The sequence below is a fragment of the Arachis ipaensis genome, chromosome B2, assembly GCF_059453495.1.
Source record: "Arachis ipaensis isolate K30076 ecotype BB chromosome B2, ASM5945349v1, whole genome shotgun sequence".
Taxonomy (NCBI): domain Eukaryota; kingdom Viridiplantae; phylum Streptophyta; class Magnoliopsida; order Fabales; family Fabaceae; genus Arachis; species Arachis ipaensis.
This window is the reverse complement of record NC_142437.1, coordinates 8,466,650-8,490,938: the sequence shown is the minus strand read 5'-3', so window position 1 is coordinate 8,490,938 and position 24,289 is coordinate 8,466,650. Positions and strand designations below refer to the sequence as shown.

The 24,289-nt window shown below is 29.9% G+C and overlaps 1 protein-coding gene across 1 annotated transcript; it reads right to left on the bottom strand.

Annotated features, from left to right (window-relative positions):
* Nucleotides 1–8,235: 8,235 nt before the first annotated feature.
* Nucleotides 8,236–22,724, bottom strand: LOC148572969 (uncharacterized). The gene is made up of 7 exons (XM_088505602.1): nucleotides 22,633–22,724; nucleotides 11,114–11,354; nucleotides 10,913–10,917; nucleotides 9,986–10,434; nucleotides 9,176–9,358; nucleotides 8,977–9,044; nucleotides 8,236–8,489 (listed from the first exon to the last, which is right to left on the bottom strand). The coding sequence occupies exons 1-7, from the start codon at nucleotides 22,722–22,724 to the stop codon at nucleotides 8,415–8,417; spliced, it is 1,113 nt and encodes a 370-aa protein (XP_088361728.1). The 3' UTR covers nucleotides 8,236–8,414.
* Between the last annotated feature and the right edge of the window lie 1,565 nt (nucleotides 22,725–24,289).

Here is a 24,289-nt window from a genome sequence, read left to right as displayed (position 1 = left end):
TTCACTTTTTAAAATAAGCTTCACTTTTTAAAATAAAATTCAAATTTTAGAGGATCCAAATTCTTTATGCAAGTATTTTCCATTCGAAAAAGTAGAAAAATATGACTTATCTCTTTTTTAAAAATTATTTTATCACTCCTATTAAAAAAAATTGACTTCAAAATAAAAAAAGATTATGACTTATACAAATGAAAAACTGTAAGCTTAAAAGCATCTTCTTTGACATCGTTATTCTCTTCATCATCAGCAACATGAATAGGATTTTTGTCTAATTGTTTATCTAAAATTGGAGTGTTACAATCTTTAATCACTTTCTGCCATCTCTTGAACACTTCAAATGGAAGAAGAGAGCAAAAGTATTCAGGTCCATACTTAACCTTGCATTTTGGATCAGGACAAGGCACCATGATGATATTGTCCCTGAGACATGAAGCAACGTATTCATGCATGCAAAACCTACAAAAATTATCGCCACATTTTAGAGTCTTAAACATCTCCCACGATGGCTTGAAATCACAGCATCTTCCACAAAAGGGTAGCTCTACGTCATTCTTCTGTGGTTTCATCATTTCAACTTTTGGATCTTCATTATTAGTATTGTGATTATTGCCGTCAATACTTAATGCCATTCTTGACCTTGATGCTAAAAATTGGAATTAAAAAAATCAACTCAGATTTGTGGAGTAGTCACCTCACTCCTCTATTGCAGATGAAAAATATTATAAGGAACAAAAAATGATTCAAGAATTGAAGAAGAGAGAGTGCCTATACAAGAACTAAACTAAGAAAGAAAATAACTCACTTGAGTGATTGTTATGTTATATATATACACACATCCATAATCATATTTATTTTCTAAGATATAAGATAGATTTTACCATCCTAAAGTTCAAATAAAGATAAAAAGATTTAGATTTAGATAACACAAAAAAAGATTAGATATATTAACACAAAAAAGATTTAGATAACTGTTTTCTAATTGATTTTTAAAAGATGATTATGAATACATTGTTTCATAAAAAATAAAAACGGTTCAAAAAGATAAAACATATTATTATCAATTAAAAAAAATATTTGAATATAAATATACTTTTTAATTAATTACAAATATCGTTATAAATTTTTAAAATACCGTATCAATCAAATAAATTAAATAAACAAGTATAATTTAATAAAAATATAATATTTATCTCATAAGATTTTTAAAAAAATTAAAAATTAAATTAAGACTAATTTAAATAAGTTTATAAATAGTTTTTTTAACTTATAAAAAAATAAGTTATTAAAATAAATTATTTGCATTTTAATTTTATCGGATTCCAATATCTCAAAATTACATACGCAAATACAATTTTTACATTATTATAGAAATCGTGATAAAAGATCACCAAATTAGGTTCATATTTAAATTGCTAGAGAGATGCAGTAATTTACGTTTAAACACAATAAAAAAAAACTGCGACACCTCTCCAATAATTTTTTTACGAATTCCAAAAATACATAAATTGTGATAGGAGTATAGCGATTTATGCTTGAGTCAGACAAGTTAGTTAATTAGTTGATCCATACGAATAAAAAGAGGGAGATACCATGGGAGCTTCTGAGGGAGCACGGACTGAAACACGGGCTTTTCTTATGGAGGCTTCAGAAGAGGATTGGTCCATGGTGGAGTTGGGTTTCTGGAGCTTGTTGGGAACGGGACTCCAAGCTTGTGATTGTGAATCTGGACTGTCTTCCCTTTCGTTCTTTCCTGATTCCAACTTGGGCGTGAGGTGTGCTGGATCGTGTTCTTTCATCGGAAGAAGAATCTGATGCTTGAAGCTTGATCGTTTTCTGAATCAAGCAACTGTCTGGCTTCCCCTTCCCCCTACTACTTTTCCTTCAACAACCTCATCATCTACTTGTTATTGTTGCTGTTGTTGCATTAATGTAACCGTATGAGATCATATAATTAACACATAATTATTATTATTACCACATAATTAATTATCTTAATTAAATGAAAAAAAAACTATGTTAGTTAATTAATTAATTACATAAACTTTGGTGACAGTCATCATGGTGAGGAATCTCCTTCTTGACGGAGATGTTGGGCTTAACATGCTGCTGCTCTTGTGCCTTTTTTCTGTTATCGGAGAAGAAGTCAACAACCACCTTGCTGTTACTGTCATCGTTGTTATGATCATCGGTGGGGCGAGTAAGGTTGACGGAAGCAGCAGCGGCGGAAGAAGAATGAAAGAATAGGATGGTTGGAGACTCCATACCTAGTTGCGGTTTATGCATTTTTGTAGTTTGTAAAGAAATTGCGGCAGGGGTGTGGCGATTTCTTTTTTATTATGTTTAAATGACATGTCAAGAAACTATTCATCTCAAAAGCTGACAAAAAAATGTAACACTAATGGTTATATTTCTAGAATAAATCTCTATTGTACATATTGTACAAAATTTTCATTAGCTCCCTATACTCGTAAATCATTATATCCCTGTGGCGGTTTATGTGTGAACCTAATTCGCTAATTTTTTATTGTGATTTTTATAAAAATATAAAAATTGTATTGGCGTATATAATCTTAAATGTTGTAATTCGATAAAATTAAAATATAAATAATTTATTTTAAAAAATTGTCCTTATAAAAAGATAAAGTATAACTTTTTAAAAAGTTATTTAATTGTTTATAGAGAAATTTAAAAAAAAATTATTAAATTTTTTTTATTTTTTTTAAATAAATAATTTTAAAACTAAAAAATTAAATATAAAATAATTTATTTATAAATTATTTTTAATATAAATATTTATTATTTAAGTTATTTTTTTTAAAATTTAATTAAGTTGTTTGTTGGGTCTTAGTTAGATAACATATAAGTACTTAAAACGAACATAATTAACAACAAAATTAGCATGCATTACAGCTATACAACAAATTTTAACTAATGAAAATAGTTAATCTGCCACCTGCAATCTAAATTGTTGAGAAATATTAAAATTTCTAGTAGAAGTGATGGCCACACCTACAAAATAAGAAATTTAAAAAATTAAATCAAAATATAATAAAATAAAACTAAATTAATTTGCAAATTAAAATTAATTTAAATAAAAAAGATAGTACTAATTAGATACTATACGGTTAATTAGTCCAGTTCAAATTATGAAATATAAGATTATGCTAGCTGTTATGAGAAACATGAGTTGAGTTCAAATTTAAAGAATAGAACCGTAATTAATCAAGAGTTCAATTAGTAATCAACTTCTATCCCACTTCCATCCTCCAAATAGCCATTTTTTTATAAATTATATATTTTTAACTTTAAATTTCTAAATCTTATATCCTAAGACTAAAGAATAAATCCTAAAAAAAAAAAAGTTTAAAACATAATTTAACCATCTAAAATAATTAATATTAACTAATTAAAATTTTAACTTCCTATGCTTATTCTTAAAAAAAACAATGCCATCATTTTTCTATTAGGAATGCTCAATCGACAAATTACGAACATAAACATAATTAAAAGAAACAAAATAAAAAATAAATAAAGAAACATTAACATTAAAAATTTGTACCGAAAAAGAGCATTCTCCTAATTAATTAAATCTCTAATCAATAAGATAAAAAGACTTGGGCTGTTATTACAATCAAACAAGTTCACATTAAAAAAATCTTTTATCTAATTGTTCATTAGAAATGATAGGTTTAATTATTCTGTTGGTCTCTATAGTTTTACGAAATTTTCAATTAGGTCCCTATACTTTTTTTTCCTTTTAATTGAGTCCTTTGCACCAAATTTTTTTTTAATTGGATCCCTACACTTTTTTTTCCTTTTATTTAGGTCCCTATACCAATTCTTTTTTTTTTAGTTGGGTCCCTATAAAATTAAGCTAATTACTACTAAGAGGGACTTAATTGAAAAAAAAAATTAGTGTAGAGATCCAATTAAAAAGAAAAAAAGTATAGAGACCTAATTGAAGGACTAACAGAGTAATTAAACCGAAATGATATTATAATGATAATTAGTCAAGTTTAAATTATAAAGATAAATTATGATGATACAAGATGAACTGAAAAACAGAATCATAATTTTTCATTAAGAATTGATCGATCAATAAATTGTGAACATAAACATAATTAAAAGAAATAGAGCCATAAAAAAAAGACTAATTGTTCATTAAAAATAAATTAACCAAATCTACAAAAAATGTGTGAACATTTCTCATTCTTTTCAACATAGATTCTGCATTTAGAACACCTTCTCCGTCTCTTTAATCTTTGCAAGATTCATCACCATAAATCTTCCTTTGCTCTTTTATTTTCATTCAAACTCATAAACTCCCCACATTCCATTCCACCATGCCATGCAACTTTACACTGGGCACAAAACAATCTATGATAATGTGGTGTCTCTCATATTTTTTGATGTCTGATCTAGGTGATTGTTATGTTATATATATAGTTATATACATATCAATAATTATATTTATTATTTAAGAAATAATACTACATATTTAAGTTTTTATTAATTAAGTCTAATTAAATTAGTCTAACATAACAAAAGTCAATCAATTATGATTAATATTATTTCAAGTTTTATTGTTTAATTTGATTAAACTTGGTTCATAAAAAACTTAAATGTGTAATATTACTCTTATCTAAAATAGATTCGGTCGTTCCTAAAATTTAAATAAAGACAAGAAAATTTAGATTTAGATTTAGATAACACAAAAAAGATTAGATATATTAATAGTCACTCATGTTTCCTAACTGATTTTTAAAAGTTAGTTATGGATACATTGTATTTAAAAAATAAAAACTAATTCAAAAAGATAAAGCACTATCAATTTAAAGGAGAAAATATTTAAATACAAGAGAAAAGAATAAATCGTTTCTTAATTTTTTGGTCTGTAAATATTTGAATTCCTGATGATATAAAAATACATTTAAGTTCCTAACTTCTTCAAAATCTAAGTCTAATTTGTTCTATTTTAAAAACTCTCCCACGTGTGCATCTGTATAGAACTTCAATGTCCGCATATTAAAAGGTCAAAGATCTATTTATCCTTTTTTCTAAATATAAATATATCCTATTAATTAGTTACAAATATCTTAATCAAATTTTAAAGAATAATACTATATATCCGAGTCATTTTTATGAACTAAGAGTTCGTACTAGTTTGGATTGACTTTTTTAGTGAAAAAGTATTTTTTTAATAAAGTACTTTTATTCAATTTAAAACATATTTGCATACATCTTTTAAAAAAAATACTTCTATTAAAAAAGCAAAAGTAAAAACGTTTTTAATACTTAAAAACTCTTTTTAAAAAGTCTATCTAAATGTGAAATAATTTTTGTCGATTAAATAAGATCTTTTTTAAAAACTTAAAAAAAAAAGTACTTCTTTTAAAAGTCAATCCAAACTTACCCTTTATTTAAGAAGTAACAAAAGCTATTTTTTATTTTTAAATTATAAAAAGTCAGATTACGTGTGTTTAGTACCATTTTAAAAAAATGCTTTTGACTTTTAGAAAAGTTAATTCAATATATTTTAAAAAGTATAAAAATATGGCTTCTTTCATTTTTAAAAGTTATTTTATCACTCTTATACAAAAAAAAAAAAATTTGGCCTCAAAATAAAAAAGACCATGGCTTATGCAAATGAGAAACAATACTAAGCTTATAAAAAAAATAAAAAAAAATCTAAAATTCATAATTCATATATGAAGTTAAAAAAGCTAAATTCAAAATATCTTTTTAAAAATTGATCACGGCCTATGTAAATTCTAATAAACATTCTTACCCCAATTTTTATTTTTTTATTTTTTTTATATATTTTCATAATCAACATCATCATCATTTGATTCAATCACCATTATAGCATCTTCTTTCACATCGCTATTCTCTTCATCATCATCAACATGAATAAGGTTCTTATTCAATTGTTTATCTAAAATTGGAGTATTACAACCTTTGATCACTTTCTGTCATCTCTTGAACACTTCAAGTGAAAGAAGAGAACAAAAATATTAAGGTCCATACTCAACCTTGCATTTTGAATCATGGTAAGACACAATGACAATATTGTCCCTGAGACATGAAGCCACAAATATCTCCCACAATGACTTGAAATCCCAGTATCTTCCACAAAAAAGTAACTCTATGCCATTGTTATGTGCTTTCATCATCTTAACCTTTGGATTTTCATTGTTAAAATTAATTATTGCCATCAATACTTAATGTCATCCTGACTTTGATGCAAAAAGTTGGAATTAAAGAAGTGATTAAAGAAAACAACTCAAGTTTATCGAGAATTTAGATTCTTTAAATTTTGAATTTAATTTTAGAGGATAAAATATGATCTATCACCATTTATTTTTTAGGTCAAGAGAATATATAAAAAAAAAAAATTCAATGATAAGAGATCAAAGATTCAAAATCGTTTATCGAATAGTCACCTCACTAGTTTGAGGTAGATGTAAAATACCACGAAGGATAAAAAAAAATGATTCAAGAATTGAAGAGAAAGTGACTATACAAGAACTAAACTAAGAAATAAAACAACCTAGATAATTGTTATGTGATATATATACACATCAATCATATTTATTATCTAAGATAAATTCTACTGGTTCTAAAATTTAAGTAAAGATAAGAAATGTTTAGATTTAGATTAAAAAAAATTAGATATATTAATAGTCAACAATGTTTGGTAACTAATTTTTAAAGGTTCCGGATCCAATGTTTCAGTTAAGGTTTTTTTTTTTCTTTAAAAAAAAAACTGATTCAAAAACATAAAACAGATTATATTATTAATTTAAAAGAAAAAAACTTTAAATATAAATATATCTTATTAATTAGATACAAATATCTTAATTAAAATTTAAAATACCATATCAAAAAAATAAATTAAATAACCAAATATGATATCTTGTGAGATTTAAAAATGACAGAGTCAAATTAGTTAGATAATATAAGTACTTAAAAGAGCATAATTAACAACAAAATCATTATGCATTACAACTTCACAAAAACTTCTTAACTTCTGAAAATAGTAAAACTGTCACTTGTAATCTAAGTAGTTGATGAACTATTAAAATTCTTAGTGATATCTATTTATGTACAACCATGGTACTGATTCCATGGCTTTCCACAAGCATAACAGAATTGATGGCCACACCTACAAAACAAGATATTTAAAAAATTAAATCAAAATATAATAAGATAAAACTTGAGTAATTTGCAAATTAAAATTAATTCAAATAAAAAAGACAGTACTAATTAGATATTATATTCTTAATAATTATTCTTCACATACAAGTTATTTACACATACAAGTTTATACAAGTCATTTATATTATATTGTTTAAAAATTTTTGGTGTATGTGTATTGATAAGTTTTGTATAATTCAAAATTCTTCTTCTTCTTTCTTGCATTATAAAAGTGAATTTTATTAAGTTAGGGTTAACTTGTATAAACTTGTATGCCAAAAAGACTTGTATGTGTAGCAAGTCTCTATTCTTAATTAGTCAAGTTCAAATTATGAAATATAAGATTATGCTGTAATAAAAAAAACATGAACTAAGTTCAAATCTAAATAATAAAACCGTAATTAAATCAAGAGTTTAAATCTAAACAGTTTAGACCGTAATTATACTGTTTTATGAATTATATACTTTTAACTTTAAATTCCATTTTTTTGGAACTAAATCTTATATTATAAATCTTATATCCTAAGACTAAAGAATAAATTCTAAAAAAAAAGCTTAAAAAATAATTTAAAATTTAAAATAATTAATATTAACTAATTAGAAAATTAACTTCCTATACTTATTCTTAAAACAAACAACGCCATTATTTTTCATTAGGAATGCTCAATCAACAAATTATAAACATGAACATAACTAAAAGTGCAACATTAACATTATAAGATTGTGCCAAAAAAGAAGACTAATTGTTCATTAGAAATTAATTAACCAAACCTGCAAGAAATGTGTGAACATCCCTGATTTTTTTCAACATAGAATCTGCATTTAGAACACCTTCTCCATCTCTTATCCTTTGCAAGATTCATCACCATAAGATCTTCCTTCTCTTTCATTTTCATTCAAACTCATAAACTCACCACATTTAATTCCACCATGCCATGCAACTTTACACTGTGCACAGAACAATCTATGACAATGTGGACACTCGGGACAAGTCACAACTTCATTCCCATCATCATTCACCAACATTGCTGAACAATTCTTGAAAGGGCAATAGAATTTCTTTGATGTTGCAAGAACAAGATTCTCACAAAGTGCATTCTCCCATCTTTCAAACACTTCCTTTGGAATTATTGATATGCAATTCTGAGGCTCCAAGATTCCTTTGCATTTTGGTTCAGGACATTTCCTTTACATTGTAACCGCCCTTATTAGACATCTCATTTGTAGTTGTATGTCAACTCCAGAACAGCATTTTCATCTTCTGGGCCATAACCCATAATTGCTATGGTATACTGCCAAAAAGGGAAGAAGAAAAGCCATTAAAATATCAGAGTGAAGCAAACACAGAACAGGTTGATTCAAGAGCAACATTGAACCTTACAACAGCATAGCATTCAAAAGCACAATAAACATAAATAAGTAATTGATCCAAAAAGAAAATAAGATACAAGACTATAAACCAACATGAAATTGCATAAGATTCGATGGATCGATTAAGATCACCCACTCGAAGCATTAAAGGTTCGTGAGAGAGAACCCTTTCCAGAAGTTCAAATTTATAACCATCAGGATCTTCAATGAATGCAATTATTATTATCTCTTACAATGTCCACTATGCTTGAAATCTAGTAACAAATGAGATGACATCATCATATAGATTGGCCAAAAGACAATAGAGAGGATAATCAAATTATTAATCAAAACAATCAAATTATTATGCAAAGATGTTTATAAAAATCACAGCACATGGTAGTTGACACAAAAGTTAGGCAAACTTACATCACCAAAATGGCCAAATCCATTTCCAATGTCATAAATCTGAAAGAGAGTTGCACTGCAGCAAGCTCCTAGTGATTTTGGATTGCACAATAAGGATGTTGAACATTTTAAATCAGACAGGTTAATTAGAAGATTAGATAACATGATTTTTCACCAAGACATGAATGCCATGTATGAGATTATTGTATTCCAGTCTTACCAAATTTTGAAGGGGATTCAACAAGGTCATAGAGAGCCTTGTAAATATCAAATACAACAATCTTAAGATCAGGAAGTTGCCTTTTGGACATTTTTTGCAGCTGAGTTGATTTTCTTGTTAAATCCTTGGGCATCATTGTTGATTCTCGAGACACAACCGTTCTCATGGAATCCGAACAAGGTTCTTGCAGCATGTAGGCAACCCAATGTTGGAAGGGAAGTCACTCCAATTTTTTATTAATTAAGTCTAATCAAATTAGTCTAATATAACAAAAATCAGTTAGTTATGACTAGCATTATTCTAAGTCTTATTGTTTAACATGAATGAACTTGTTCATAAAAAAACCTTAAATGTGTAACAATACTCTTATCTTAGATAGATTCTTCCGTTCTTAAAATTTAAATAAAGACAAAAAAAGATTTAGCTAACAAATCACTAACAAATTGTAGTCAAGGTTCAATCACTAACAAATTCAAGATTCAATCACTAACAAATTCAACTCAGTGATGATTTTCAACAACAAAAAGATTTAGTTAAGTAATTATTTGAGTAAAACAGCAACAAAATCAAAGTTCAGTAACGATAATTAGGAACCAATTCATCTCAGTGATGAGTCTCAGCAACAAAAAATCTATCTCAGTGATATTTTCAACAACAAATTATGGATGGTTCAGTGATAATCAGTAACAAATTCACGTCGGTGATTATTTTCAGCAACAAAAAGAGTAGTTCAGTGATATTTTCAGCACCAAAATCAAACACAGCAACAAAACAGGAAAGGAAAGAACAGGGGAATTTGTTGGGACTCACCAAATCGGGACCAGCTTCTGGTTGCGCGAAGGAAGCTGACGGCGAGAGTTGCTGACAGCGAGGAGGAATCCCCGGGACCTGCTGCTTCTGCCGCCGGCAACGACGAGCGCAACGAAGGCGCGGGACTGACTGCGAGACGGTGACGAGACAGGGAGAGACGATGACGACCAGTCCCGGGATCTGCTGCTTCTGCCGTCGGTGACGACGATGGCAGGGAAGGCGAGCGAGCGACCGAGACTGAGTGGGAGACCAGAGACCGTGAGATAGACCGGATCCGAGAGAGCAACGACGAGCTTGAGTGCCAGTCCGGAGACAGTGAGGGAGACCGGAGACGAGAGAAGGAGAGAGCTTGAGTGCGAGAGCAATGAGCGACAGCGAGAGAGATGAGAGAGCTCGAGAGCTTCAGTGAAGAGTGACGTTGAGGGAGGAGAAGGTAGAGTTTAGGATTGCTGAACGACGTCGTATCAGCAATTTAAAAAAAAAAATTAAGCATGATCCGGTTTGGTTTATGTGAACCTAACAGAGTTAAACTGAATTTTTAAACCGAGTTTAAAGAATAATTTATTAATTAGTTTTTTAGATACAACCAATTAAAATGTGACATATCAATAACTTAAAAAAAGATGTTTGGAATATTTTTATGGGAGGATTTGAATCTTTTAAAGTTTGAATTTCACTTTAGAAAATAAAGTTTGATCTTTCACCATTTATTTTATAGATGGGACTAAAAATAAATATGAAAGAGAAACTAATCAAGAGTAGAAGATCACACTTCACTCTCTAAAGTAAAATTCAAACTTTAGAGGATCCAAATCGTTTATAGGAGTATCCCCCATTCGAAGAAGTAGAAAAATATGACTTCTCTCTTTTTTAAAAGTTATTTTATCACTACTATTAAAAAAAATTTGACTTCAAAATAAAAGAGACCATGACTTATACAAATGAAAAACTATAAACTTAAAAAAAATAAAAAACCCACAAAATTCATAACTAATATATGAAGTAAAAAAGCTAAATTTAGAATATCTTCTTGAAAATTGACCATAGCCTAGGCAAATTCTAATAAACATTCCTACCACGTTTTTTATTTTTCTTCTTTTTTTTGTCGACTATATTTTCATAATCAACATCATCATCATCCGATTCAATTACTACTATAGCATCTTCTTTGACATCGCTATTCTCTTCATCATCAGCAACATGAATAGGGTTCTTGTCTAATTGTTTATCCAAAATTAGAGTGTTACAATCTTTGATCACCTTCTGCCATCTCTTGAACACTTCAAATGGAAGAAGAGAACAAAAGTATTCAGGTCCATACTTAACTTTGCATTTTGAATCAGGACAAGACATAATGATAATATTGCTCCTGAGACATGAAGCAACGTATTCATGTATACAAAATCTACAAAAATTATGGCCACATTTTAGAGTCTCAAACATCTTTCAGGATGGCTTGAAATCACAGCATATTCCACAAAAGGGTAGTTCTATGCCATTCTTATGTGGTTTCATCATTTTAACTTTTGAATCTTCATTATTAATATTGTGATTATTGTCGTCAATACTTAATGCCATTCTTGACCTTGATGCGAAAAATTGGAATTAAAAAAATTAACTCAGATTTGTGGAGTATAGGGCTGGAAGTGAGCCGAGTTGAGCCGAGCTAGACCAAGCTCAAGCTCGGCTCACGAAAATTGAGCTTGGCTCACGGCTCGACTCATTAACAATCGAGCTTATTTCTTAAGCTCAAGCTCGGCTCACTAAAAACTCACGAGCTGGCTCGAGCTCACGAGCTGGCTCAAATAAGAGAAACATAAATACATAATCTATAATTCTATATTAATAAATTATAACTTATATATTTTAAAAAATATTTGAAAAGATCAATTTTATATATTGTTTATCTATCAATAAATTATAAATTTTTTATTTATGTCCTATATTAAAATTATATGTAAAAAATAAATATAAATATTAAATAATTAAGATTCTTATTATATATATATATATATATATAATCGAGTCAGCTCACGAGCTAATGAGCTGAGCTTATCCAAGCTCAAGCTCGGCTCATTTAATTTATGAGCTCAATTCCAAGCTCAAGCTTGGCTCACCAGCTCACGAGCTTAGCTTATCGAGCTGTTAACGAGTCGAGCTCGAGCTGGCTCATGAGCTGGCTTGACTCACTTCCAGCCCTAGTGGAGTAGTCACCTCACTCCTCTGTTGCAGATGAGGAATATTGTGAGGAACAAAAAGTGATTCAAGAATTGAAGAAGAGAGAATGCCTATACAAGAACTAAACTAAGAAAGAAAATAATTCACTTGAGTGATTGTTATGTTATATATACACACATCCATAATCATGTTTATTATCTAAAATATAAGATAGATTCTACCATTCTAAAATTCAAATAAAGATAAAAAGATTTAGATTTAGATAACACAAAAAAAATTAGATATATTAATACTCAACCGTGTTTTTTAATTGATTTTTAAAGGATAATTATGAATACATTGTTTCATAAAAAATAAAAACGGTTCAAAAAGATAAAACATATTATTATCAATTAAAAAAAATATTTGAATATAAATATATTTTTTAATTAGTTACAAATATCGTTATAAATTTTTAAAATACCGTATCAATCAAATAAATTAAATAAAAAAGTATAATTTAATAAAAATATAATATTTGTCTCATAAGAATGGGATGGTTGGAAACCCATACCTAATTGCGATTTATGCATTTTTGTAGTTTGTAAAGAAATCGCTGTAGGTGTGTGGCGATTTCTTTTTTATTATGTTTGTGGTTTATGTGTGAACCTAATCCGCTAATTTTTTATTGTGATTTTTATAATAATATAAAAATTGTATTTGCATATATAATCTTAAAATGTTATAATTTGATAAAATTAAAATGTAAATAATTTATTTTAGAAAATTATTCTTATAAAAAGATAAAGTATAACTTTTCAAAAAATTATTTAATTGTTTATAAAAAAGTTTAAAAAAATTTATTAGTTTTTTATTATTTCTTTTTAAATAAATAATTTTAAAATTAAAAAATTAAATATAAAATAATTTATTTACAAATTATTTTTAATATAAATATTTATTATTTAAGTTATTTTTTTAAAAAAATTTAATTAAATTTTTTGTTGGGTCTTAGTTAGATAACATATAAGTACTTAAAACGAACATAATTAACAACAAAATTAGCATGCATTACAGCTATACAACAAATTTTAACTAATGAAAATAGTTAATCTGCCACCTGCAATCTAAATTGTTGAGAAATATTAAAATTTTTAGTAGAAGTGATGGCCACACCTACAAAATAAGAAATTTAAAAAATAAATCAAAATATAATAAAATAAAACTAAATTAATTTACAAATTAAAGTTAATTTAAATAAAAAAGATAGTACTAATTAGATACTATACGGTTAATTAGTCAAGTTCAAATTATGAAATATAAGATTATGCTAGCTGTTATGAGAAACATGAGTTGAGTTCAAATTTAAAAAATAAAACCGTAATTAATCAAGAGTTCAATTAGTAATCAGCTTCTATCCCACTTTTCATCCTCCAAATAGCCATTTTTTTTATAAATTATATATTTTTAACTTTAAATTTCTAAATCTTATATCATAAGACTAAAGAATAAATCCTAAAAAAAAGTTTAAAACATAATTTAACCATCTAAAATAATTAATATTAACTAATTAAAAAATTAACTTCCTATGCTTATTCTTAAAAGAAACAATGCCATCATTTTTTTATTAGGAATGCTCAATCGACAAATTACAAACATAAACATAATTAAAAGAAACAGAATAAAAAAAAATAAAGAAACATTAACATTAAAAAATTGTACCGAAAAAGAGCATTCTCCTAATTAATTAAATCTCTAATCAATAAGATAAAAAGACTTGGCTGTTATTACAATCAAACAAGTTCACATTAAAAACATCTTTTATCTAATTGTTCATTAGAAATGATATTATATTGATAATTAGTCAAATTTAAATTATAAAGATAAATTGTGATGATACAAGAAACATGAACTAAAAAACAGAATCATAATTTTTCATTAAGAAACGATCAATCAATAAATTGTGAACATAAACATAATTAAAAGAAATAGAGCCATAAAAAAAGACTAATTGTTCATTAAAAATAAATTAACCAAATCTACAAAAAATATGTGAACATCGCTCATTCTTTTCAACATAGATTCTGCATTTAGAACATCTTCTCCGTCTCTTTAGCCTTTGCAAGATTCATCACCATAAATCTTCCTTCGCTCTTTCATTTTCATTCAAACTCATAAACTCCCCACATTCTATTCCACCATGCCATGCAACTTTACACTGGGCACAAAACAATCTATAATAATGTGGTGTCTCTCATATTTTTTGATGTCTGATCTAGGTGATTGTTATGTTATATATATACATATCAATAATTATGTTCATTATTTAAGAAATAATACTACATATTTAAGTTTTTTTATTAATAAAATCTAATTAAATTAGTCTAACGTAACAAAAATAAATCAATTATGATTAATATTATTTCAAGTTTTATTGTTTAATTTGATTAAACTTGGTTCATAAAAAATTTAAATATAAAATATTACTCTTATCTAAGATAGATTCTATCGTTCCTAAAACTTAAATAAAGACAAGAAAATTTAGATTTAGATTTAGATAACACAAAAAAATTAGATATATTAATAGTCACTCATGTTTTCTAACTGATTTTTAAAAGTTAGTTATGGATACATTGTATTTAAAAAATAAAAACTAATTCAAAAAGATAAAGCACTATCAAGTTAAAAGAGAAAATATTTAAATATAAGAGAAAAAAATAAATCTATCCTGCCTTAATTTTTTGGTCTGTGAACATTTGAATTTCTGATGATATAAAAATACATTTAAGTTCTTAACTTCTTTAAAATTTAAGTCTAATTTGTTCTATTTTAAAAACTCTCACACGTGTGCATTCGTATCGATCAGGTCATACAACGGGAGTCACGTTTGATTTTTCTATTAGGTCTGACAGACCCAAGTGAACATGAGGGGTCCATATGTCCAGGTTTTAAAAATGTCAGGACTTAAATGTATTTTCAAATCCTAGAGAACTTCAATGTCCGCAGATTAAAAGGTCAAAGATCTATTTGTCATTTTTTCTAAATATAAATATATCTTATTAATTAATTACAAATATCTTAATTAAATTTTAAAGAATAATACTATATATCCAAGTCTTTTTTATGAACTAAGAGTTCAAGTTTGGATTGGTTTTTTTAGTGAAAAAGTATTTTTTTAAATAAAGTACTATTATTCAATTTAAAACATATTTGGATACGTCTTTTAAAAAAGTACTTTTATTTATAAAAAAAAAGCAAAAACAAAAGCGTTTTTAGGGCTTGCTTGGTGCCATTTTCGAAAAAGATATTTTTTCAAACGATATTTTTTTAAAAGATCTTTTACAAAAGTAAAAGTGATTTTATATTTGGATATCTCATGTAAAAAGATCTTTTTATCAATTAATTATGTTTTAGTAAAATAAGATAAAAGTACTTTTTTGTTCATTTATTATGTGAAAATATCTTTTTTAAGAAAAAAAGATCTTTTAAAAAAAGATGTAAATGATAACTCTCTCGAAAAAGATGTTTTTTTTCTAATACTTTTACTTTTACTATTAGAATTTGTCAAACACACTAAAAAATAGAAAAAAAAAACTTTTTCATTTATTGATTTAATAGTGTCCAAACAAACACTTAATACTTCAAAACTCTTTTCAAAAAGTCTATCCAGATATAAAATAATTTTTGTTGGTTAAAAAAAGATTTTTTTAAAAATAAAAAATAAATATTTTTTTCAAAAGTTAATCCAAACTGACCCTTGGTTTGGGAAGTAGCAAAAGATATTTTTTACTTTTAAATTATGAAAAATCACATTACGCGTGTTTGGTACCACTTTTAAAAAATACTTTTGACTTTCAAAAAAGTTAATTCAAAATATTTGAAGAAATAGAAAAATATAACTTCTCTCTTTCTTAAAAGTTATTTTATCACTTCTATTAAAAAAAATTTACTTCAAAATAAAAGTAAAAGAGACCATGGCCTATGCAAATGAAAAACTATACTAAGCTTAAAAAAAAAAACTAAAATTCACAACTCAAATATGAAATAAAAAAGCTAAATTTATGATATCTTCTCAAAAAATTGATCATAGCCTATGCAAATTCTAATAAACATTCCTATCACGTTTCTTATTCTTCTTCTTTTTCTTGTCGACGATATTTTCATAATCAACATCATCATCATCCGATTCAGTCACCACTGTAGCATCTTCTTTGACATCGCTATTCTCTTAATCATCATCAACATGAATAGGATTTCATAATCAACATTATCATCATCTGATTCAATCACCACTGTAGCATCTTTTTTGACATTGCTATTCTCTTCATCATCATCAACATGATTATTAGGGTTCTTATTCAATTATTTATCTAAAATTAAAGTGTTACAATCTTTGATCATTTTCTGTCATCTCTTGAACACTTCAAAAAGAAGAAGAAAACAAAAATATTCAGATTCATACTCAATCTTGTATTTTGAATTAGGGCAAGGCACAATGACAATAATGTCCCTAAGACATGAAGCAATGTATTCTTGCATGCAAAACCTACAAAAATTGTGGCTACATTTTAGAGTCTCGAACATCTCTCACGATGGCTTAAAATCACAGCTTCTTGATAGCTCTATGCCTTTATTATGTGGTTTCATCATCTTAACCATTGGATCTTCATTATTAATATTGTGATTATTAATATAGAAGTAATTAAAGAAACCAACTCAGATTTGTCAGTAGTCATCCCATTCCTCTGCAGATGAGGAATACGTGAGGAAAGAAAATTGATTCAAGAATTGAAGAAGAGAGAGTGCGTATAGAAGAACTAAAGTAAGAAAGAAAATGAATTGAAGAAGAGAGAGTGCGTATAGAAGAACTAAAGTAAGAAAGAAAACAACTCACCAAATTGATTGTTATGTTATATATACATTTATACACATCTATAATCATGTTTATTATCTATGATTTTTTTTCTCAACGGTAATTAAATTTTATTAAGAAAGAGAAAAGTTCAATTAGACTACACACAAAAGAAAAGAAAAGGAAAAGTTCCACCAAAAGACAAAACCTATGCTATTACAAGTGACTCAATTTTAGGGATTTAACATGTTCTTGGTCTTTCACTTGCTGTCTTTCGAGCTTCTTCGAGACATATCCATGGAGTCTTCCTTCGCTGCTCAAATATCAACTCATTTCTAACTTTCCAATTCTGCCAGGTAAGATTCATGGCCAATTCTTTATATTGGTCTGTATAATTGCTTGAGAAATTTTTGGACTGAACCATTCTCTGATTTTATTCTGATTCCATTGTTTGTTTGGTAATATGAGGTTTGAAACTCAAATTGGTATTGGTTCTGGTCTAACATTAGAATTAGGAGTAATTGTAGTAAATTTCTTGACCCAAGAATCTTTTCTGATCCTTACTGAGATACCTCTTCCAATTTTTCATAGTAGGCCTTTTTCTAAGACTTTTCTTCCTTCTAATACACTTTTCCAGTCCCATGATGGGTTGTTCCCTGCTTCTCCTCTTAGAAAATTAGTTTATTTATAGTATTTACTTTTGTACACCTTTGATAGCAGGGAGTTTGGCCGCTTTAAAAGTCTCCACCCTTGCTTTGCTAATATTGCAATGTTGAAGGCCTTTAAATCTTTGAAATTCAGTCCTCCTTGAGCTAGCGGTCTGCATGTAATTTTCCACCCAATGTAATGTATTCTTCTTTCATCCCTTTTTTGGCCCTACCAAAAATTGAGCATAGAACGTTGTATATCTTCCATTAGGGTGTCTGGTAGCTTGAAACAACTCAAAGTGTACAATGGAACCGCTGTGGCTACTGCCTTGATCAAAACCTCTCTGCCACTCGGAGACAAGAGAGCTCTCTTCCAGTGTTGTAGTTTTTGATTTACCTTGTCTCTTAGGTAGCGTTTGGTGGAGAAATAGAGACGGAAAGGCTGAGACTGAGAGACAAAGACTAAGAGACAGAGATTGGAATAAATCTCAGTATTCTGTTTGATGCAAAATGGGAGACAGAAATTGAAACAAGAATGAAACTCTAATTTAATGTGCACAAAGGGTAAAATTGGAATTAATTAGTTGAAATGAGGGTATTTTAAGTATAAAATGTTATTAAAGTTTTGGTCTCCATCTCAAAAAAATTTAGTCCCCTGTGTCCCTACTTCTTGGAGGTACTGAAATACTGAAATTGTAGAGACAGAGACAGAAATTTTAGTACCAGTCTCTGAACCAACAAACATGATACTGAGTCTCAGTCTCCCAGTCTCTGTCTCAATACCTCAAAACAAACGCTACCTTATGTAATTAAATGTTGCTCTTTTCGATCTCTGAACAATCGAAGGCAATCCAAGGTGTTTGTTCTGATTACCGACATGGGAAACTTGTAATATCTCTGCTAACCGGTCCCGAGCCGAATTAGAGTGTTGTTGCTGAAAAAGACTGAAGATTTATCTAAGTTAACCACTTGTCCACTGACTTCTTCATATACTTGTAGAATACTCAGTAAGTTCTGACAATCTCCTTCCGAGGCCCGACTGAATGGGATAGAGTCATCTACAAAAAATAAATGACTGATTCTAGGGCATCTGTGATTGAGTCTCAATCCAAAAATATTCTATCTCTGTTCTCCTCTGTGGAGCAGATGGGAGAGTCCCTCTGCATAAAATAGAAATAGATAGGGAGAGAGAGGGTCGCCTTGTCGCAGCCCTCTACATGGCTTAAATTAGCCATGAGGTTGACCATCCACAGTAACAGAATAAGAAACCGTCATCACACATTCCTGAATCCAATCTAACCATTTTTTATAGAAACCCAACTTCTTCATGACATTCCAAACAAAAGACCATTCCACCCTATCATATGCTTTGCTCATGTCCAGCTTCAGAGCTAAATCCCATTCTCTATACCTCTTATTTTTCAGAGAGCTATAAGAACATTGTCGCTTATTAACCTTCCTTTAACAAAAGCACTTTAATTGTCACTGATTATTCTGTTCATAACAAACTGCATTCTATATACTAGAATCTTAGAGATGATTTTATAAAAGACACTACTAAGACTAATAGACCGAATTTGCTTCGTACATCTAACATTAGGAATAAGAGTATAAGACATATGTGTATGGTTAAAAGCCTTTAACAATTTATCGTTTCAAAAATCTAAATAAAGATAAAAAAAGATTTAGATTTAGATAATACAAAAAAAGATTAGATATATTAATACCCAACCGTGTTTTCTAACTAATTTTTAAAGGTTGGTTATAAATACATTATTTCATAAAAGATAAAAACTTATTCAAAAAAATAAAATATATTATTATCAATTTTAAAAAAAATATTTAAATATAAATATATGAATTAGTAACAAATATCTTAATGAATTTTTAATATTCCGTATCAATCAAATAAATTAAATAAATAAATATAATATAATAAAAATATAATATTTATCTCATGAGTTTAAAAAAAAACTAAAAATTAAATTAAGACCAATTTGAATAGGTTCATAAGTAACATTTTTTTCTAACTTATAAAAAGGTATAATATTTACGTTTGGTACCACTTTCAAAATTAAAGTGTAACTTCTTAAAAAATTATTTAATTGCTTATAGAGAAGTTAAAAAACAAAGAATTCTTATAATAAAATTTTTTTTTATCTTTTTTTTTTTAAATAAAGACTCTTAAAACTAAAAAATTAAATATAAAATAATTTATTTATAAATTATTTTTCATATAAATATTTATTATTTAAATTATTTTTTTAAAAAAAGTTTAATTAAATTGTTTACAGAGCCTTACTTAAATAACAGAAATACTTACGACGAACATGATTAACAACAAAGTATGTGTTTGGATTACAGTTTACAAACGGGAGTTTGTATAAAATTGATTTTGCAAACTTGATTTCGATGAAAAGTAAGTTTGTGTTAAAGTATTTTATGCTTAGTAATCTTTATATCAAAATGGATTATAGTAAAATAAATGTTGTTTGAATTACACTACTTAAAATCACTTTTAGATAAAAAAAATTACTAAAATAGACATAGACTTAAATAATTTTCTTATATTATTCTATCATTTTAATTTAGATATTTGAATAGATCTTATTAATTAATTATATAATAAAATTAATATTTATTTACTAAAATAAAAATAACATATCAAAAAATTAGTAAATATATTTTTAATTTAAATTATAAAAATATAAATTTTAGATATATATATATATATATATATATATATATTATATTTTTCTTAAATTTTAAGTATTAACATCAAAATATTAATTTAGTATTCTTTTACATCATACTCTTATTCTAATACTCTCAATAATCTTAATATTATTTTAGAATTCAATATTTATGATTTTATTATTACCTATGATTAATTTTTTTATTTAATTTGTCTTTTTTAATGAGATTATAATTTATATTATACAAAAATTACACTAAAATATAGTACACATAGTACACGAGAATTACAACTACAAAAGAGAGTACTAAAAATAATAAAAATTAAATATTATCTTGATAGTGATGGAAATAAATCTAAAAAATTTTTTATATTGTTTTTAGGAAAAATATAGGGGCCAGCAACTTTTGTGTTTTCTGGCCAGCACTTAACCATAAAAATAAAAGTGAGTGATCTCCCGCCATTAGATGTAATCTCACACCATTAAAAATATTATTGATGGTCAATTGATGGTTACAAAACACCAATATTGCTGGCTCCCTAACATTCCTTTTGTTTTTATATAGTTATTCTGAGTACTCTTAGTACTTTTTGTAGTACGCTATAATTTTATTATTATTATTCCATACAAAAATAACAAGTAAAAAATTTATATAAACAAAAAATAATAAGAATTCTATAAAGAGTAATAATGCCCATGAGAGAGTATTAGAAAAAAAATATTATAAAAAAAATAATAAAATTGATCATATTATAAAAAAATAATAAAATTGATCATATGAACAATGAAGAATAAAATTGGTAAATAGAAAATAAATTTTAATCTAACATAAAAATATAAACACAAAAGTTATAATTTTTAGTTTTGGCTAAATTTAAATTGGAGAGTATGTTTAGAAGAAAAAATAGTCAAACTACAAAGTGAAACTTTCAAAAAAACTAAATATACGTTTGAAATAAACACACCCAAAATCAGCATGCATTCCAGCTATACAACAAATTTTAACTAATGAAAATAGTAAATCTGCCACTTGCAATCTAAGTTGTTGATAAAATATTAAAACTCCTAGTGATATCTATTTATGTACAACCATGGTACTGATTCCACGGCTTTCCACAAGCATAGCAGAAGTGATGACCACACCTACAAAACAAGAAATTTAAAAAATTAAAACAAAATATAATAAAATAAAATGAGTAATTTTCAACATTTTTTTAAGAATGCTCAATCAACAAATTATGAACATAAATAATTATTCTAATTAATTAAATTCTAATTAATAAAATAAGAGATTTGTACACTAAAATTAACCGCTAATGTATTTATGTATAAATACGTGTGATTTGATTTATTTTATTTATTTTCAATGTATATTTATATTTTAACATGTATTTTATATTGGTGTCTGATTTTAGTTCCTGACTTTGGTAACTGATTTTGGCGTATACTTAGTGTTACGGCCTGGCCCAGACCATTTGCAGGCCGGCCCAACCCGAGGACCACCCGACCCGAACGGTCGGGAGTGAGGCGCTCAATCACCGACCCGGACACGCGTCCCTGACAGCTCTGCTACAGCTGTGCAAAGGAAGCTTCGAAGAAGGTGGGCCTGCCCTTGTGGGACCCACCTCTGACATGGTATATATGGGGAGGGTCCTACCCTTCCTCCAAGGTACGTCACATACCATTCTCACATCATTCACCTGCACACTTGACTAACTAGAGCGTCGGAGTGTCTTTACAGGTGACACCCCCCTTTTTCAACACGAAGAGCTCGGAACGTCGGTTACTCCAACCAGTAACCCGAAACCAGTCAACCAGGCGAGACTCCCTCTCATCAATCGAAGTATCTACCCGAGTCGTCTGGTACTCGACCTACCGTACATTGGCGCCGTCTGTGAGGAACGCCTGAATGGACGTTGTATTGGACCCAGGAGGAATAGGCCGCGAGACCGAGCGCAGAGGGGAAGCCTCTGTGGCTTCCTCCCGGGAGCGCACGAGGTCCCCTCCACGACGAACCTCACGATCTCAAGAAAGGCGCCCCTTCGGGAGAACTGGCGACAACAGCGCCAGAATAATGTAGGGACTGCGTCACAGGATACAGGACCTAGAGCGCCGCCTGGCAGATCGGAAACATCGCCAACAAACTCCCGAATCAAGCTACTCCCGTTCCCCTCCGAGAAGCCACTCCCGGCGAACAGCTAGCCCACGATCTGAGCCCGAGAGCGCCAGGGAGGAAGGACGCCCAAGAAGACGCCGCGACCCCATCATCTACACCAGGCGCGAAAGGAGACGCACCACAGATCGAGACCGGGAAGACGGTCGACGGGAAGACGGCGAGGGAAGAACAAGGAGAATGCGGGGACCAGTGATAATGGGCGCAACCCCATTTCATCGTTCTATCCTCGAAGTCCGGCTGCCAAAATACTTTGACAAGCCGACAGACATGAGGTACGACGGAACCCAAGACCCGCAGGAGCACCTTACGGCCTTCGAGGCCAGGATGAACCTGGAGGGAGTGGGAGACGAGGTAAGGTGCCGCACTTTCCCGGTCACTCTCGCGGGACCTGCAATACGGTGGTTTAACAGCCTCCCGCAGGGCTCGGTGGCCAGGTTTTCGGATATTAGCCACACCTCCCTAGCCCAATTTACTACCAGAATCGCAAAGGCAAAGCACCCGATCAATCTGCTCGGGGTGACGCAGAGGTCCGATGAACCGACCAGGAAATATCTAGACCGGTTCAACGACGAGTGCTTGGAGATCGACGGGTTGACTGATTTGGTTGCTAGCCTATGCCTGACGAATGGACTTTTAAACGAGGACTTCAGAAAGCACCTCACCACGAAGCCGGTGTGGACAATGCATGAGATCCAAAGTGTAACCAGGGAATACATTAACGATGAAGAAGTCAGCCAGGTCGTGGCCGCCAATAAACGGCAGCCCTCCTACAATCAAACCCGGAAGCACGGAAGTGGAGAAAGACAGAAGGAACACGCCAGAGACGGCGGTCCGAGCAAGACACCCAAGCCGTTTCCTCGATCGGGAAATTCACCAATTACACCCCCTCACCGTCCCCATCATAGAAGTTTATCAAGAGATAGCAGATAAAAGAATTTTGTCGAAGCCCCGACCTCTGAAGGACCGAACCGGGGGAAACAAGAGCCTCTATTGTGATTATCACAAAGGCTATGGACACAAGACAAGGATTGCTTCGACCTGAAGGATGCACTGGAACAAGCGATCCGGGACAGGAAACTGGCCGAATTCTCCCATCTCATCAGGGAGCCAAGGAGGCAAGATCGCGACCGTGAAGGAGAGGACAAGACCCATGTGGCAAAGCGACGTCACGAGCCAGAGGACAACGAACACATCCTTACCATAGTGAACGTGGTAACGGCAAGAGACGCACCTCCAAGGTCGAGGTCGGCACACAAGAAAGACGCCAAGGTCCTGGCGGTTTCCTCATCCTCTGTGCAAAGCTCCAAAAGGCTCCCACCCATCTCATTCGGTCCAGAGGACCAATGGTTTGATGAGGCTGCGGAAAACCCGCCCATGGTCATCACGGACAGAGTGGGAACCGGCCTCATCAAACAGATCCTCGTGGACACCGGGGTTGACTCGAATATCATGTTTCGCAACGTGTTCGACGCCTTGGGCCTATAGGATGCCGATTTAAAGACGCACCAGCATGGTGTGGTAGGTTTGGGCGACCACTTCATCAAGGCAGATGGGATAATCCCTCTACCAATATCTGTAGGATCAGGATATGGGCGAAGGTCGGTAATGGCCGAGTTCGTGGTTCTACAAGACTCCACGGCCTACAACGTCATCCTAGGGAGGAAGAATATCAACGACCTCGGAGCAGTGATCAGCACAAAGATGTTGATAATGAAGTTCACAGCTGACGACGGATCCGTGGGATCCATAAAAAGAGACTTGGAAACGGCAGTCGCT

What these genes read in the sequence shown, in the direction of transcription:
- LOC148572969 (XM_088505602.1), bottom strand. Translation starts at nt 22,724, where the DNA reads ATGGGGTTGCGCCCATTATCACTGGTCCCCGCATTCTCCTTGTTCTTC. An exon ending in CAGAAGCTGGTCCCGATTTG is followed by an intron (nt 9,359 to 9,985) that starts GTGAGTCCCAAC and finishes ACATGCTGCAAG; the next exon opens with AACCTTGTTCGGATTCCATG. An exon ending in TGAATCCCCTTCAAAATTTG is followed by an intron (nt 9,045 to 9,175) that starts GTAAGACTGGAA and finishes CAAAATCACTAG; the next exon opens with GAGCTTGCTGCAGTGCAACT.